Here is a 17,333-nt window from a genome sequence, read left to right on the forward strand (position 1 = left end):
ATGACACGTTTAATGTCATCATTACAGTACTGCTGATTCAGTGAACATTCACATGAATAAACACAACAGATTCACAGTCGTCTGTAAAACAAGACACACACCAGACACAGAACATGTTCATGTGTAAATCCCTGATATGTGTTAAACATGAGCGTCGCCAACAGTCTTCAGTCACTCCAGCTGAGATGAAACACACAGAGAAAAGTCATCAGAGACTGTTAGTGAAGGGTTAAACCTGTTCGTATCACACTAGCATGATTAAAGTCCTTAAAGATATAATTCAGTCCAAAAAGAAAATGTGCTGAATGCTTACTCCCCCTCAGTTCATCAGAGATCATGAGGAGTTTGTTTCTTCATCAGGTTTGTAGAAATGTAGCATTGCTTCAGTGTCTCATCAATGGATGCTCTGCAGTGAATGGGTGCCGTCAGAATGAGAGTCCAAACAGCTGATCAATCACAATAATCCACAAGTAATTGTTTCATCTTTTGTCTTCCCCAGATGTTCACTGATGTTTTTATCAGACTCTCATTCTGACGGCACCCATTCACTGCAGAGACACTGATGCAGTGCTACATTACTCCAAACACACTCATCTACATCTAGGATGAGCACATGTTCAGCAAATGTTCATTTTCGGCTGAACTATTCCTTTAAACATTCATGATAGACAGACGGCTCTGGAGGTAGACACTTCAAAACACACTCAGATATATATTAATAGAAAGGATAAATATTCAGTCTGTACTTCAAGTGCTTGAGGAGCTTCTGCAGCTTGTAATATCGCAGCGGAGCACAGAAACGCTTCCGCTCACAAACATCCAGCTGTTTGTTTCACCGAACACTGGAGCAAACCGTCCTCTGTGAGGAGTCACATGTGCAGAGAAGATCTATGACGGCGAGCGCAGAAAACGAACAACCAGTTCATACATGGCGAAGACGGACATGTTGACCGGAAAGGCCCGGATGCAGTTGACCGTCAGGCCTCTGAAGAGAACAGCGATGCCTTCACTCCTCACGCTGTGTGAGAGACAGTGGAAGAAGCCTCTGTAGAACCGGCCGCTCACGCCGGACACCTGCAGACGTGCCTTGATCACATCCATCGGTGTCCCCACGGCCCAGCCACACATCCCCGACACACCGCCGGCCAGAAGAACCACCGTCCAGCCTGCAACAGCCGCAGACAACACATCGCACACACATCCGTTTGGTGTTTGTTTTAAATATTGTGAAATCTACAAATGCAAGTAGATAAAGTGCGATCATCTGAACAGGTGAATGTGTGTTTTGGAGGTTTTCTGTTCTGAGTGAGTATGTTGTGCTGCACCTGGCCGGCTGCTGTCTGTAGAGCGCAGGGCATCACAGATGCTGTGGTACGTGAGGAAGTAAGTGGCGAAGGAGGGTCCATCACGCAGTGCTAAAGCAGCAGAGCCCTTGTAGAGCCCCGGGAGACCCTCGTCCCTCGCGATGCTCAGCAGACAGTGGACCGGGCCGCGGTACCTGAGCCTGGAGTCCTGCAGCTCGCTCTGACACTGAAGACGCACTTTCACGATGTCTGCGGGAGACATCACCAGCACCTGAAGCAGACGAACACAGCTGACTCACACACACACACACACACGAGAAGCAGTGCCTGAGAGCTGAGGAACACACAGCACCTGAGCGACGCCTCCAGCAAACCCTGACAAAAATAAATCAGCTTTCCGGTGCGCCTCGGCTGTGCTTCTGTGCCGCAGCTCCTCAAGCAGGTGCAGGACGTTCCTGTAGGTGCCGAACACCAGCGAGGAGCTGATGGAGACGGTGCTCAGCGGCATGGACATCCCACGGTAGAAACCACTGACCTCAAACACACAGACATAAAACATAGCAAGAGTATCCAGCAACTCTCACTTGATCTCCATTTTGTTTAAAAGTTTACACACCCTTTGCAGAATCTGCAACTTAGACATCATCGTCATATTAATATTTCGTCCCATAGACTACACGTAAACATCTATTTTGTAAAATGTAATTTTATCATCCCTCTTATTTTGTTAAAATGGTAACACTGTTTCCATTGGTTAATGCTAATGCATTATCAAACAGTGCACAATACATTATTTCAGTATTTATTAATCTTTGTTAATGTTTATAAATCCACAGTCGTTCATTGATAATTCACTGTGCATTAATTAATGTTAACAAGCACAACTTCTTGATTATTGATTCTAATAATGCATTAGTGCATGGTGACTGCATTCTTTATTTCTGTTGGATGGTTGTGTGTTTGTGCAGATACTCACTCCTTCAGTCCTGCAGGTTCTTCTCACACACTCCCAAACCCCCGAGTCACGTGTCTGAGTCTGCATCCTCACCTGCAGCATCCATCACTGTTACACACCTGATACAGTACCTGCAGCTGATGAAGATGAGGATGAGGATGGTTTACCTTCACTGTGTCCAGCGGATACCCCACCGCCACTCCAAAAGCACCTGAATATACAGATCACAACACACATCCTCATCACGGAGAAATAACACACACACACACACACACTGACACTAAAACAGCTGATTTACATCACTGACCTCCGACAGAACCGGCGACGAAATCCGCAAAATGCATCACGACCAGAGCCAGCAGAACCGATCACACCGAAGAACCGGAGCCGATCCGAATCATCACAAGGAATCGGTACCGATCCGAATAATCAGACACGATCCGCACCGGTCAAGCAGAAGCATCGGAATCATCCGGTTCGACCCGCCGCCAAACGCCGTTTAACGAAGAGATGATGATTGTTCAGAAGACAGAGATGTCACAAGCGTGTGTGTGTGTGTGTGTGTGTGTGTGTGTCGCTGTCGTCACTCAAGGTCACGATCCCCTTCAGAAACGCAGGTTCTGAATCACCGATGGCGCGTGGATCTGCGCTGATGCTCGGCTCCTTTGATGCTCTGTGATTCACTGTAGCGCGGGAATATCATCAGGATCAGATCAAAAGACACCGGCGACAGACACACAGCGCTCGTGTTCCTGCAGTGACCGCGGAGCGGCGCTGTTCTTCATCCCCTCACACCACTGATGATGATGATGATGATGACGTAGAGTTAAAGGACAAGAGTCACATTCGCTCTGTCACGTGTTACAGTGTACGTGTACAGCTTCGGCTACTGTAAACGCCTCTCAGCCAATCAGATCCCGATCGGTTTGATTAATAAACAGCCAGCAGATTATTGTTTGTTTATATTTTAACGACACGACACGGCTATTTTCATGACCAGAAACAGGTCAAATACATGCATGCATAAATAATACATTAACAAACATGATAATAGTTATGTAAATAAACAACAAAAAAGAAAAACAAAATTTACTAAAGCTGTTTAAAGTTTATATTAGATTAAAAAACTAAAATACAATAAAATAATAATCAAAAATAATTAGATCTGACCTCACGTCATTAAAAGTAACCGAATAGAAAATAAATGTTTATTCGATTTTTTTTTAAAAATGACTAGTGTTTATTCACTTTTGTTTGTTTTAGTTATTTTAGTTCAAGCTAAACTGAATTAAAATGAGAAATGTGGTTTTATCAACAAATATTTTCAGCTAATGTTTTTCATTACAAATATTTGTATTTCAAATACTAATTTTTATGTTTATGTCTTAGTTTACTATAATAAACCAGGCGTAAGCATCAACATTCATTTTCAGTAATCAATAACAGATTAGAATTATTAAGCATTCTTTCTAATTATTATTATTATTATGTAATTGCTGATTAACATGCACCTGCTTCATATTTATAATGTACAGAACTAAACCACAGTGAGCTGAAGTTCTGAGTGTTTTACTCTCTCTTTTACTCAATAGTGCATGTATGAGCCTTGACGATGATGATGATGATGATGATGGGGGTGTTTCTTCATCCTGGAGCTTCTATTGGTCACAGATGGACTTTCCCCTTCATATCAACTTCATTCAGCAAAAATAGCAGCACAGAAGCAGCAGCTGCTCACGAGCGCAGACGTCCAGCGACTGACCGACTGACCAACACTGCTGGAGGAGGATCAGAGCTCACAGACACTCATCTTCATCATCATCATCATCATCATCATCGTCTGAGGAATGGCTCTGGACTTTGTCGCAGGATGTATTGGAGGTAAATGTGCTTCAACTGTCTGTAGATCACAACACACTCACTGAAACACTGAGTCAAATAACTAATCTAGTTGCTGAAATAGAGAACAGCTCACTAGTTATTCTGGTAACTGATTACTAGCTACCCGTTCTATGATCTCAGCTCACTAACATCCCACACTGGGATCCAACTAATGTCATCAGGTACTTTAATATGAGTGACTGAAGAGAGAATAAACAATCTTTCTGATCTGAAATATGTGTAATCTGAGCGTAACACGTCATCATACAGAATCCTTCTCATGCTGCTGAATCAGTCAATCATTCTGATAAGAACTGAAGCTCATTAAACAGGAATGATCTTGACTTTCTCCAGAGGTTAGTGAGAGAGTTCTGCGGTCAGTAGATGATGATTGTGTGAGGTCAAACAGCTCTTCCCTCATGGATGAATGACGCTTTCATTTGCTGGGGTCAAGGCTGAAGAGCTGACCTCAAACACATAGAGTCAGTCGTTCGCAGATCTGCGGCAAACAGAACCGGCCTGAGATCACGATGACGGTCAGAAATCGCTCCAATCTCACTCTCAGTCGTTCGTGTTTCAGGAGCCGCAGGTGTGCTGGTCGGACATCCGTTTGATACGGTCAAGGTACGTCCGCTTTGACTAAACTATTAAACTCATCAGAACTGCTGAATAGAAGATGCTCTGGGGAACTAAAAATGATTCTTCAGACACTCTTAAAAATTAAGATTCTTTATTGGTGGTTCCATGTAGAACCTTTAACAGCCATTGAAGCATTTCTTCATTGTATATTTTTGTTTTAACATTTTTTATTTTGGGGGGGGAAATATGAAAACCATTTATTATAAAAAAAAATAATTATTGATACATTTTAATATAATACTGTTTGGTATAATGCAACATTTTCTGATGGCCCATGGCTCTTCGGATTAAAGAGTTTGGGCTCCTCTGGCCAAAACCCCTTCTGGAAACTTTATTTTTAAGAGTGCATCTACTATTACAGCTCGTCATAAACCCTGGACACATGTGCACAAACTGACCGCTTGTCTTCCACACTCAAAGTCTTTAATATCTGCTCTGTTTCTGTATGCATGGTTTGACAAATCGCCATCTATTATATTGTATAATCAATTAAAATATGCACAACTGTCTGAGCTTGAGCTTTGGTTGTTCCTGTAAAACACTACAGAAAGGCACCTGCCAAAATAGATAGAAGTCCTGAATGCAATGCAAGTTACTTTGGATAAAAGCACCCTCTGGATGCATAAATGTGCATTAATTAATTAAGTCCTTACCTGCATTAGAAAGCATCAGCTGAGAGACAGAATGCTCGGACTGTATTGTGTTGAGTATTATGGGCTGTTATTATGCCTGTGTTTCTGTGAATGTTGTAGCTGCTGTCATAAAACTAACCCTTTTCTAAAACTCAATGAGTGTTTGTTGTACTTAAAGGCAAAGGGCAAGACACAGAAAGCTCTGGTTTTGATCGAGTCCGTCGCCTCCTCACGTGAGGTCGTGTATTAATCACATAATCAGCCGTTTGAGCCATAATATCTCACGTCTTGCCTTGGTGTCTTTGTTCTGATCATGAGTTCACAGCTGAAGGGTCTTTTACAGCAAAAGTGTCACTTTGTTGTAGATGAGAGCGAGGCTGTTACACCGGCCGCTCGGAGGTTAACCTCGTAAGTAAAGACCAGGTCCATTCCTCTCTTTCCACTGGACTGGGATCTGATTGAATATGGTCTAAGCATCACCAGCTCTAGATTCATTCACTTCTGTGTGATTTCTGCTGTGTTTGATGTGTCTGATCACAGCAGGTTTAATGGGAAAAACTCCATTTTGTAGGTGAGACTGCAGGTCCAGAGCGTGGACAAGCCCTTGTACCGCGGCACGTATCACTGCTTCCAGTCCATCGTCCGTCAGGAATCGGTGAGTACAGGGTTAATGACGACAGATTTTCTTCATGTCTTTGAAAGCTCAACAGGCTGGTTCACATTAATCTGACAGATGAAAACCATTTGACTTCCACAAGTATTTTATCAATCATTTTTTACCCTTTTTTTTTTTTTTTTTGAAGACAGGGGCACCAAATTTTGATCAAAATTAAGATTTTTAAGAACTGTTAACTGCAAGGTGCTTTTGGGACCAAAAATGATTCCTACACATGTAGAACCTTTACCATCCACAGAATCACTCTCCCTTCTACAAAAGGTTCTTTATAGAGGAAAAAGGTTGTTTAGACTTGTATGATGTTTTTTTAAAGAACTGATTACTGAAGGGTTCACTGTGGAAGTTGTATTTTTGAGAGCGTATCATCTCCAGGAACACGAATCAGTCGGACGATGTTGATGTGCTGGAGCTTCAGTAACGCTGAGATGTTTGACCCCAGGAGATACTGGAGACCCGATGCGTCAGGAACCAGCATGCCGAGCTAAATTAAGCACAGGGAACATCTATATCTGTCTGTGTGTGGAGAGGCGAGAGGTTTCGGGTTCCCAAGTCGTTAACCCTTCACACTCTGTTTGTTTCTCGTTTGGCTGCAGATGCTGGGTCTCTATAAGGGCATCGGCTCACCCATGATGGGCCTGACCTTCATCAACGCCATCGTGTTCGGCGTGCAGGGAAACGCCATGCGTATGTTGGGCGTGGACACCCCTGTGCACCAGTTCCTGGCGGGCGCAGCGGCCGGACTCATCCAGTGCGTGATCTGCTGCCCGATGGAGCTGGCCAAGACCCGCATGCAGATGCAGGGAACGGGCGAGAAGAGCGCCTCCAGGAGGATGTACAGGAACTCTCTGGACTGCCTGATCCGCATCCACCGCAAGGAGGGAGTCCGAGGGATAAACCGAGGAATGGTGACCACCGTCATCCGCGAGACGCCTGGCTTCGGCGTGTACTTCCTCACCTACGATACTCTGACGCGAGCGCTGGGCTGCGACGCAGATGACGGATACATCATTCCCAAGCTGCTCCTGGCGGGCGGCATGTCGGGAATGGCGTCCTGGATCTCCACGTATCCTGTGGACGTCATCAAGTCCCGCCTCCAGGCGGACGGAGTGGGCGGAGCCAACAGGTACGACGGCATCATGGACTGCGTGCGTCAGAGCTGGAGGAGAGAAGGATGGAGGGCCTTCACTCGAGGCCTGACCTCGACTCTCTTGAGAGCGTTTCCCGTCAACGCCACAACCTTCGCCACCGTCACGCTCTTCCTCATGTACATGCGCGAGGAAGATGACGGTGTGAAGGACTGCGAGGCCATGCGGCCGAGTCTGCAGCACAGCAGCCTGTGACTCAAAGATCTGAAGAAAGACTCGGATCGTCTTGAGATGAAAGCACAGATTTACTGCACCGATAGACTCTCTGCTGATTCTGTCTAATAGAGAGAGAAACGGTCAGTGAATAATGACCTCGCATCATCTCTACCATGTTATGTTTAATGGACCGTAGCGCTGAATTATTGGGATGCAAGAGTCTCCATTGTGTTGAGGATTCCCAGATCAGCATCTGTAGAAACATCTGGTGCTGACGAAGCATGAGAGTGATGCACTTCAGGAGCTTTGGATGTAAACTGTGACGAATGAGAGGCCGAACTGTGACGTGTCTGCAGCTTATTTTCCACAGTCAGAAACATCATGCTAAAAATGGTTCCTTTAGGGGGGGCATCTGCTGGGACAGAACAGGTGAAGAGACGACTGTACATTATAGGGAAAGCATATGGTCGTAAGTTCACAGGTTTGATTTCCAGGACATACAAGGGCTGTAAAATGTAAATGTGTACCTCGAATGCAATGTAAGTTGCTTTGGATAAATGCATCTAACAAATGCATAAATGTAAATATCAGCATCTCAGAGTAGCAATATGTGCTCTTAAAGTACTACTATGCAATTTTAGGGCTAAATAAAATGCAAAGTTGTGTAATTGTTATTTAATCTTTACATGCGCCTAGTTCCTGGCATGACTGTAATTGACATATTCCTGTATATATGATATATATGTGCATCATTTGTTGTTGTGCAGTATTATTATGAATGTAAATAGAATAGAATCAGGGCTTTAGCAGACAGATATCTGATCAAGGATTATCAGTGCTTTTGATTCATGAAGCTCAAGGGAAAATGCATTACACACTTTCTTCCCTTCAACATTCAATAAACATGGAAACACATTAACAAATATTTGTCTCTCATTTAAAGGGTTAACTGTCTGCAGATGAGTCTCAGTCTGGAGAAAACTGACCATCATACACTCAATGACTTCAGGCTTTATTCTCAGTCTCTATCTGGACAATTATTTCATAGAAAATCACAGTGTAAGATGGACACAGACTCAGATTTCAGCTTCCGACTGTGATTCCACACATTCAGACACTTAGTTTTCATCTGTCATGTATTAGTAATGAGTAAATACAGCTGGATAAAACAAAAATGGTTTCATTACAGGCCGCAAAGCAACAAAACGTGATTCTTTTAAAAGAAAGTGTTTCTGTTCTGTATTAACTGTATATTCTGTTTGCCTATGTGGCTTCAGTAAAGTTATGCTGGCCGTTTTTAATACAATAATCAATCGCACTGAGCAGAGCATCAGAAACTATGATATGTGACGTAAAATCTGAATCGTAGTCTGAGGGTAATCATTTCTCTTTGACATCTGTGAATGCCAGCTCCGTGCCGGTGTGGTGTAGTGTATTCCAGTCTAAAGACAGAAGCAAACCCTCAAAAGGACAACAACCATCCCATGAACAGCCATCAGCAGCTGGTTACTGACAGATATGTGCTGCAGAGGAACAGAGCGCCCTCTAGTGGCTCCAAACCAGAAACACACAAAAGAGATCATTATTAAAAACAAAGAACTCTTTTATTTCTCACAATGAGTCTCTTTGACCTGTAAAAATAAATACAGCATTACCGTAACATTCATAATCTGATGAAAACATTTACATCACTGAAAGGGACGATATAATCCTGACTGTTCCTAAAAAATAAATCCAGATTTCATGATGCATTAAAGTGCAGAGTATTAATCAGAGTTGGTTGTTTTGATTAGTGACGTCACGTGATCATGAAAGCTGTCAGGAACACCACACAGTCCAAAGAAAGAGAGATGACAAAAATCAGAACTGTCGCTTATTTCCTTGAAATTATGATTATGAACAACGATTATAACAATTAGTCAATGATAATTATTCCATTGTTTGAAGCAACCGCATGCCATTATTTTGGATTAAAATAAAAAAGCTGAATATACTCTTAACTGATTTATTTTTTCATTGCTTGTCTAAAGTATTAAGCCTCAAATATCAGTTATACATTGGACTGGTTTCTTCTCTGAAAATATGCATGGTATTATAAGGTTATATAACTAAAATTAAAACAATGGAAAAAGCAAGATAATCTGTAAAGAAAGAAAAAACACATTTTAGTACATATTTAGTACTGAGCTGTGTGGTGTCCCACAGCATCTACTGAATCCCTAATATTCAAAACATCAGTGTCTCGTACGTCATAATGAGGTCATCAAGTGAGACGGGAATCAGGCCGAGGAGAATAGATGCTTTGTGTCCTTCTAATGCTAAAGTCTGACTCGAACTATGTGGCACAGTGAAATGACCAAAGCCAGTAATCATCATTAAAGAATGACACATGGCCTGGAGTGTTTATGTGAAAATGAGCCTCTTACGGAGACTAACCCAGTTCAGCAGCTTCAGTAAATGATCTGATTATAGCAGAAGCACAGATCAATATCTGATGCTCATCAGCTGCTGTTGTGACCCTCTGAAGAGTGGCGTGTCTAGTGTGTCGCTCCTCTGGTCACTCAGCACAACCCACTTCCTGTCTGCAGCGCTTATGTAACTGTTCTGAGAAGCGTTGCATAAGAGAGCATCTCCAGAGCGCATGTATAGAGGAGACACACACACACACACACACACACACACACACACACACGAGTCACTCTCAGATCTTGCAGGTACACTTGAGACCTTTTAAAATCCAACTCATTAAAATGTAAAAAATAATTTGATTCATAAGAATTACAAATGTGTGTGTGAATGTAGAGGAGATGCGAGCAATCAGTCAGACACACAGACAGCATCACGCCGGGTTCAGATTCTCTGAACCTACAGACACATGAAAACTGGCTCTCAAACAAACTAGAGAGATAACGTTCATGGCACTTGTGATTCAGAGCCAATTCAGCTAATGTGCATTCGTGACACATTCAGAAACAAAGCAGCGAGCCTGTTTAGATTTACTAAAGCAGCTTCTTCATGACTCTGAGATCTGTATCAGGACATGAGACGCACACCTGTGTGAGACAGAGCAAGTAATCAAGTTACATGGGAACCAGCCCTTATGTCGTCTGGACCGGGGGGAGATGAAAGCAGATGATGGCAGGACTTCAGAAGGAAGCTTGTCACTGGGCTTTATCTCAAAGAAATGCACTGATGCTACGATACGTTTATGGTACTTTAAACATCATGATCACTGAAGAACATGTAGGAGAGTAAATGATGACAGAATGTGTATTTGTTCCTTAAAATGCTGCAGTAACTCATAGAGGGATACAGACTGATGCAGATGGAGAAATCCCCTCGATCGCACCCTATACTGAATCACAGGTTAAAAAACAAAACACACATTATTATCTAATAATGCAGGTGTGATGATCTGGTATTAGAGGTCACGCTGATTCAACAGCCACATCTGGGTCAGACGGGACGTAAACGTCAGAAAAACAGGCCAGAGCTGTTAGAACATGATTAGAGCAGCACAATGGAGCTGAAGGACGTCTCTTTTCATCCCAAGCTGAACACAATCACTCCTCTCTCTGCAGGAGCCGCTGGGAAACAGACCTTCAACCAGGAACTCTTTCTCTGATCACTTCTTCTCTACAAACAATCACTGCTGAGAGCCCATACGGGAAGAACACAATAATCAAACATCATGATCCTCCTGTTCATTAAGTGTCAATGTTGTCAATACATAAAAGCATGAAACCACAAAAATATTAATGTTTTCAACATTGATAATAATCAGAAATGTTTCTTGAGCAGCAGATCAGAATGGTTTCTGAAGATCATGACCCTGCAGTGTGGTCATATTTCACTGCAGCATAAAGTGTCTTGCAGCTTCATTGCAGGCTAATGCTGTGATCCTGATTTGGAAAAATCCTGAACTTTCTTCTGAAAATTCTCTATTTACAGCAGCTGAAATCATCCAGCAGACAAACACAAGCAGATCAAGGACTATTACATGTATTTCTGGCTAAAGTGTGATAAAACTCACTGGAGATAGTGACCGAAGCTGATAAAACACTGACCTGAAACACACTCACTCATGCACACACACACACACACACACACACACACACACACACACACACACACACTCACACACACACACACACACACACACACACACACACACACACACACACACACACACACACTCACACACACACACACACACACACACTCACACACACACTCACACACTCACACACACACACACACACACACACTCACTCACACTCACACACTCACACACACACTCTCTCACACACACACACTCACACACACACACACACTCACACACACACACACACACACACACACACACACACACACACACACACACACACACACACTCTGTATACTGAAGCAGATCAACAGGATAAACAGTCCCAATCAGCTGTTACTGAAGGAGAATCACACTGACAGGAGCTCCAATTTCTCCACAGTGAAACCACATTATCTCAACATATCATATCAGAACATAAACCTTTCATTTCACAAATGAAAGACCAGCCAAGCATTTAAAGTATTTTAAAATACACTTACATGGCACATAACATTAAAATATTCATATTTATTTTTTTACAGACTTTATTGCATTTACACACACACACACACACACACACACACACACACACATGATTAGTTTCTCAGGCGTGTTGTGTATTTACACACTCCTGCGCGAGGTGGGCGTCGCTTATGTGGTCACGTGACCACGACTCTGCCCTTAAATACGTCACGACTGTCCTGTCTGCAAAACAAAACACGTACGAACCGAACACGGTTAATAACGCGAGACTGCTCGGTTCATGGACATGAAAGCGAGATCCGCGTGAGCGCGGGGGAAGCGTGAGACGATCGTTCCACTTCTCACTTCCAGTATCGACGGTCACCGGATTCGGCGATGGATCCCGGCGGGTGTCGGTTGAACGGCGGCGGCGGCGGTGATATGATCACACTGGAGGATCTGGAGTCTGTGTCGGAGGAGCAGCTGTTGGACAGCCCCGAGGAGGAGCAGCAGGAGCCGCAGGAGGAGCAGGGGAGGCTCCTGAGGTACTGGACGGATGTGGCGCGCGGACACCAGGTGGAGGTACCGACAGGTAGCGTTAAAAACACAACAACAACAACCACACACACACACACACACACACACACACACACACACACACACGCATCTCAGATCACCGCAGCCTCAGAGCGTTTCGCGCCAGTTTAACGGTCATCCCCTCAGAGCCGCGCGCACAGATGCTGTCTATGTAGGCAGCTACACACGGACTATTAAGTGGACAACAGACCGACAGGCTTGCAGCAGAACACAACTGATCAACACACTGGAAACAAATCCGTAAAATGTAAGGTCTTTTTTTACCTAAAAATATAACGTTACCATAACAACATTTTAGGTTTTACGGAATTAACTCAAGTTTACATTTTCATTGACACCCGATGGCACAACAATAGTTTTTTCCCTTTTATTCCGTGGATTTTACTCGTTTCCTTCACTTGTTCCCAGTGTTTTTCTGCCAGCACAAGTGACGAAACACCATTACGGTAACACGCACACGATACTGAAATAATGCAAGAAACATTCATTTTGTAACAACCTTAGATGTAACATACCACCATAATGAACAAAACTGGTGAGAAAACATCGTTATTTCAACAACAACAAAAATGCAACAGGAAATTCTGGGAATGTCAATTTGTGGTTTTCACTGTAAATTACTGGAACATATAGTAAATCAATTAATAGGTTTTTACTGTAGTATGTTTACTGGCTTTTACTATTAAAATAAAAAAAAAAGATAAAGAAATAAAGAGGAATTTCTCTCACAATTCAGACGTTGGAGCACTCATAACTGCGAGATGTAAAACTCAGAATAATGAGGAAAAAATACACAATTGCAAGATGTAAGCAATGTAAATGAGGGAAAGGTCAGTTTTGAGATCCAGAATTAGGAGAAGGAAAAGCAAAAATGGCAAGATCTCTCAGTTTCAGGAAAGGTTCCCCTTTACATGTGTTGGTCCTCAGGGACTGGTAAAAACGCACTATTCTGAGATAAACAGCTCTTCCGCTCTTACCTTTGAATATTTTTATTCCAGCTTCTACAGTAATGTGGCTTACATCGGTGTAAAACACCGTAATCACATCAGCCTCACTCTTTACAGTTGGTGTTGGTTTATAAACACTTTATAAAAGATTAGATTATTTTAAACACTGAGGGACAGGAGGTATGATATCATGAATAATAAAAACACTGACAGCCAATCCAAGAGCTCGAGCATTTAAAGCGACAGGTGTCAAAACTAAGGCTGTTCACACCAGGAGCAATAACTAGAATGATCAACACAACTATAACGATGTGAGAGTATAGCACAATGACGTTTGATGTGTGTAGATGAAATCAGTCCAAATCTACAGATAATGAAATAAACTCTTAAATGTGAATCTTGCATGTTTTCTGTCCACTAGTCTGAAGGAAGCCCAGAGTCTCCATGTGTTTCCTGAAGCGTGTTGCTTTAAGACACCAGCCGAGGAGGATTTCCCATGATTCACTTCTGCGTCTCTGACCCAGTTCAGCAGATGATCACGCGCTCCGCTCTCTTCATGTTATCAAACACAACCTTTATATCCAGAGAGTGTCTAACACACAATCACACTGGCGCTCTGTGAAGATCTAGCTCAGATTATCAGACCAACGCCTCTGAATCCAGTCTGATAAAGGCTTGTGCTTTATGTGAAATACAGGATTAAATGGGACCTTTACACGACTCGCACAACACTCACTCACTCCTGAAACCAGTGAATAACACACTTAAACTTATGAGCAGTCTTCATCAAAATCAGATGACTAACAGAAAACTGGAATTGTGATCCAACATTTCAAAATAAGAGTCTAAGTGTATTTCGAGCAAGATCCCACATAATGCAGTATTGTGTTTTCTGGCTGTTATTACTATTTCAGTTACACAATTAACTTTAACACAACGCTGCACAATTAAATGGATAATTCTCTGTTTAAAATATGAATCCCACTAAATATTAAATAAACACAGTTTGGAGAAGAAATATGTAAAATCCTAGTGTACGTTTAGTCTTCAAATTAATAAATTTAGCTTGTAAATGTCTCATTGTATCCTTTTATGAAGGAAAACGGCATTTTATTGTGCTCCTAAAGTTCATCATGTGATCCGAGTTCTTCAAATAAAGAGCACATGTTCTCCTTGAGGATAAAAAACCAACACTGTATTTACAGTAGCTCACACACACACACACACACACACACACGTCTCGTCTTTTCATGTTTCCATCCTGACTGAAGTGTAAGTCTGACTCTGGGTCCAGTTCTACAGTGTTTCTCTGTCTGTGTTTCTCGAGCTGAACTGACGTCCGTCTGCTCCGTGTTTCACAGACATGGCCAAACCCATCCGTCAGATCTCCACCAATAACGAGGGCACACACACACGGGAGCAGGTGCCCTACACACTCCTCACACGCAAGGAGAAGGTACGTACAGACGAGGATCAAACACACTCTGAATCAACCCAACAGAGCCATGCAGTGATCTAATTCAGCTGCTCCAACCTGACGGAGGATGAGCAATAAAGAGATCATTAGACTCCTCCCACTTCCATTGATTGACACTTTCAGAAACAAACCAGAGCTGAAGGCTAGAATGCCCCTGGATGAGATAAACTGGCTCAAATCTGGTGGTAAAAGAGAGCTGGTCACTCATTAAAATGTGTTCTAGAAGAAGGTTTACTCTTCTCAATCAGATCAGCAGGGCTCGACATCATCATCTCACTGAGCTGATTCAATACGAAAGAGACAAACGCTTCCATAAACCCAAACCCTGCTTTATTTGTGTTTGATTCTGACTGATCTATTCCTGTGTTGTGATGAGGATGGTGCTTCTGACTCTCTCTCTGTGTGTGTGTGTGTGTGTGTTGTAGTGCGGTGAGGTGTTGTTTGAGAAGCGTCACTATGAGAGAGCGCACTGGGCCTGCATCACAGTTCACGAAGACACGTATGAACAGAGCATCTGCTACGGCTTCATGAAGATCATGAGATACATCTGCCAGCAGAACTCAGCAGGTCTGTGAACACTCCTCCATCACACACACACATCCAGCAGCATCACACACACAGTTGAGCGCTGCGTCACGTCAGATGGTCTGATCTCAAACACACTCGTCTGTCTTCTTCTGCAGGCAGTTATCTGGGGCTGACGATCCCGATCGTGACGGTGGTGCGCACCAATGAGACGCACAGGAGTCTGTCGCGAGCCGTGACCATAGCGTATTACCTGCCCCCCCCGCACCAGAGCGATCCGCCGCGGCCACACGACCCCGAGGTCACCGTCGAGCACTGGCCTGCTGCGGTCATCTACTCCAGGTGAGAGACGCACACCCACATCTCCACTGTAAGTGTACTAGAGGAAGCATGAGCAGCTGTCCGTGAGATGACCTGAAGTGTGTTCTCAGGGCCTTCACGGGGGCCACGAACGAGCTGACCATCCTCCACGAGATCAGCAGTCTGGCCGAGGCTCTGGACCGTCCAGCCGTCTGCGACTCCTTCATCATAGCTGGATACACCAACCCCGCGGCGGCCCACCGGCAGAACGAGATCTGGTTCCTGGAGCGGCCCTGAGAGGAGCAGAGCTGCTGAACCTGTTTCTGAGCGTCACACGGAGTATAAGCTACACAAACACTGACTGGACATCAATCACTCGATGAAACACTGATGCTGTAAGACAATCATCACAGAACTCTCGCTCTAGAACCAACGCTTATGATAATCCATACAGATGCAGATATTTATATATATATATATATATTCCAGATTGTCATAGTGTTATTTTGTTAAGTATTTTTGAAAAGTGTGTGTTCCAGCTGGAAGCTCAGATGTCAAACACCGTGAATGAGCTGATCTGTCCTCAGTAGAAACACTGTGAAGCTTCTGTTCTGATCTGAATAAACCACTGCTGACCCGAGCCTCATCACTGCACTGTACAGAACAAAGCCATGATGTCAGATCGACTCCAGCCAATCAGAGCCAACAAACCCACACAGAGGCGGATTCACTGAGAACATCAAAGATCAGGGTTCGGTCCCAAAATAGAGCGTAAAGAAACAGACCATTTCTGGTAAATATCCAGACATTTTCCAATAGTTTCAGATCGTTTTCAAAAAAGTTTCCATTTTCTCAAGTCTGGAAAGTTTCAGTAAACAAGACTTTTAAAAACTTTTTCTAACCCTGTCTACACAAGACCATCAGTTTTCTGAATAATGGATTACAGTGTATCTATTTTTCATGGGGACTTCAAAAATAGTAAAAAAACAATAATAATTTTTTGTGGAATTCTGGATGTGAGGTTGTTTATTTGAAATTATTTGTTTTAATGATTAATTTTTAGAATTGAAATATTAACTTAAAACCCCAGGGGACTTAAGGATATATATATATTTTTATTATTATTTCTATTATTTATTAAGTTTTACAAAATAACCACACGATTACAAACATAAAAAAAAAAAAAACTAAATTAGGTTAAAAATACAGTTTACACACACACACACACACACACCTATAGCTAATATTTTAACATCCACACATAAAGAAATCGGGTGAGTTATTGCAAAGAAGAGCATCAGGCCGAGAGCACTGAAGGTAATGCACCTTTAATGTCTACAGTACAAGGCTCATCCAATCTGGACGATGTCTCGGGTCAGTGGAAGAACCGTTTAGGGAGCTGAAGAAAACACCAAATTCAGCCTCTTCAGATCAACACAATGAAGAACAAAACCCCTGAACTGGTTATTAATAGTTGTGCCATCAATGGTACTGATCTGTAAGATTTGTTGGGTGGAGACGGATTGAGGAATTTGGTGGTAAACGACAGA

The 17,333-nt window shown here is 43.0% G+C and overlaps 3 protein-coding genes across 7 annotated transcripts; 2 read left to right on the top strand and 1 right to left on the bottom strand.

The window, feature by feature from the left end:
• Positions 1-875: 875 nt before the first annotated feature.
• Positions 876-3,265, bottom strand: slc25a47b (solute carrier family 25 member 47b). 3 transcript variants are annotated; one of them, XM_059555470.1, is made up of 6 exons: positions 2,567-3,265; positions 2,427-2,470; positions 2,281-2,352; positions 1,657-1,839; positions 1,326-1,575; positions 876-1,166 (listed from the first exon to the last, which is right to left on the bottom strand). In XM_059555470.1, exons 1-6 carry the CDS (start codon positions 2,601-2,603, stop codon positions 889-891), a joined length of 864 nt encoding a protein of 287 aa, XP_059411453.1. In that variant the 5' UTR covers positions 2,604-3,265; the 3' UTR covers positions 876-888. The 3 variants fall into 3 exon arrangements, with proteins under 3 accessions (XP_059411453.1, XP_059411454.1, XP_059411455.1); XM_059555471.1 differs by having other exon boundaries at positions 1,657-1,834; positions 2,281-2,470; positions 2,567-3,264; XM_059555472.1 differs by lacking the exon at positions 2,567-3,265 and having other exon boundaries at positions 1,657-1,834; positions 2,427-2,458.
• Positions 3,266-3,800: 535 nt separating this feature from the next.
• On the top strand, positions 3,801-7,531 carry LOC132144905 (mitochondrial basic amino acids transporter-like). Of its 3 annotated transcripts, XM_059555468.1 has the most exons (5): positions 3,807-4,140; positions 4,721-4,764; positions 5,777-5,819; positions 5,983-6,066; positions 6,681-7,531. In XM_059555468.1, exon 5 carries the CDS (start codon positions 6,681-6,683, stop codon positions 7,425-7,427), a length of 747 nt encoding a protein of 248 aa, XP_059411451.1. In that variant the 5' UTR covers positions 3,807-4,140; positions 4,721-4,764; positions 5,777-5,819; positions 5,983-6,066; the 3' UTR covers positions 7,428-7,531. The 3 variants fall into 3 exon arrangements, with proteins under 3 accessions (XP_059411450.1, XP_059411451.1, XP_059411452.1); XM_059555467.1 differs by lacking the exon at positions 5,777-5,819 and having other exon boundaries at positions 3,801-4,140; XM_059555469.1 differs by lacking the exons at positions 3,807-4,140; positions 4,721-4,764 and having other exon boundaries at positions 5,514-5,819.
• Positions 7,532-12,238: 4,707 nt separating this feature from the next.
• On the top strand, positions 12,239-16,082 carry LOC132144584 (heme-binding protein 1-like). Its single transcript, XM_059555147.1, has 5 exons — positions 12,239-12,529; positions 14,843-14,937; positions 15,384-15,525; positions 15,642-15,825; positions 15,915-16,082. The coding sequence occupies exons 1-5, from the start codon at positions 12,334-12,336 to the stop codon at positions 16,078-16,080; spliced, it is 783 nt and encodes a 260-aa protein (XP_059411130.1). The 5' UTR covers positions 12,239-12,333; the 3' UTR covers positions 16,081-16,082.
• Positions 16,083-17,333: the final 1,251 nt, after the last annotated feature.

This window comes from Carassius carassius, chromosome 8 (genome assembly GCF_963082965.1).
Source record: "Carassius carassius chromosome 8, fCarCar2.1, whole genome shotgun sequence".
Lineage (NCBI taxonomy): Eukaryota > Metazoa > Chordata > Actinopteri > Cypriniformes > Cyprinidae > Carassius > Carassius carassius.

Coding starts and splice junctions, on each gene's coding strand:
- LOC132144905 (XM_059555467.1), top strand. CDS start 4,107: ATGGCTCTGGACTTTGTCGCAGGATGTATTGGAG. Junction 4,141..4,720: donor TGTCGCAGGATGTATTGGAG/GTAAATGTGCTT, acceptor TTCGTGTTTCAG/GAGCCGCAGGTGTGCTGGTC. Junction 4,765..5,982: donor ATCCGTTTGATACGGTCAAG/GTACGTCCGCTT, acceptor TCCATTTTGTAG/GTGAGACTGCAGGTCCAGAG.
- slc25a47b (XM_059555470.1), bottom strand. CDS start 2,603: ATGCATTTTGCGGATTTCGTCGCCGGTTCTGTCGGAG. Junction 2,471..2,566: donor CGTCGCCGGTTCTGTCGGAG/GTCAGTGATGTA, acceptor CTGTATATTCAG/GTGCTTTTGGAGTGGCGGTG. Junction 1,167..1,325: donor TACAGACAGCAGCCGGCCAG/GTGCAGCACAAC, acceptor CGGCTGTTGCAG/GCTGGACGGTGGTTCTTCTG.
- LOC132144584 (XM_059555147.1), top strand. CDS start 12,334: ATGGATCCCGGCGGGTGTCGGTTGAACGGCGGCGGCGGCGGTGATATG. Junction 12,530..14,842: donor CCAGGTGGAGGTACCGACAG/GTAGCGTTAAAA, acceptor CGTGTTTCACAG/ACATGGCCAAACCCATCCGT. Junction 15,826..15,914: donor GCTGCGGTCATCTACTCCAG/GTGAGAGACGCA, acceptor GTGTGTTCTCAG/GGCCTTCACGGGGGCCACGA.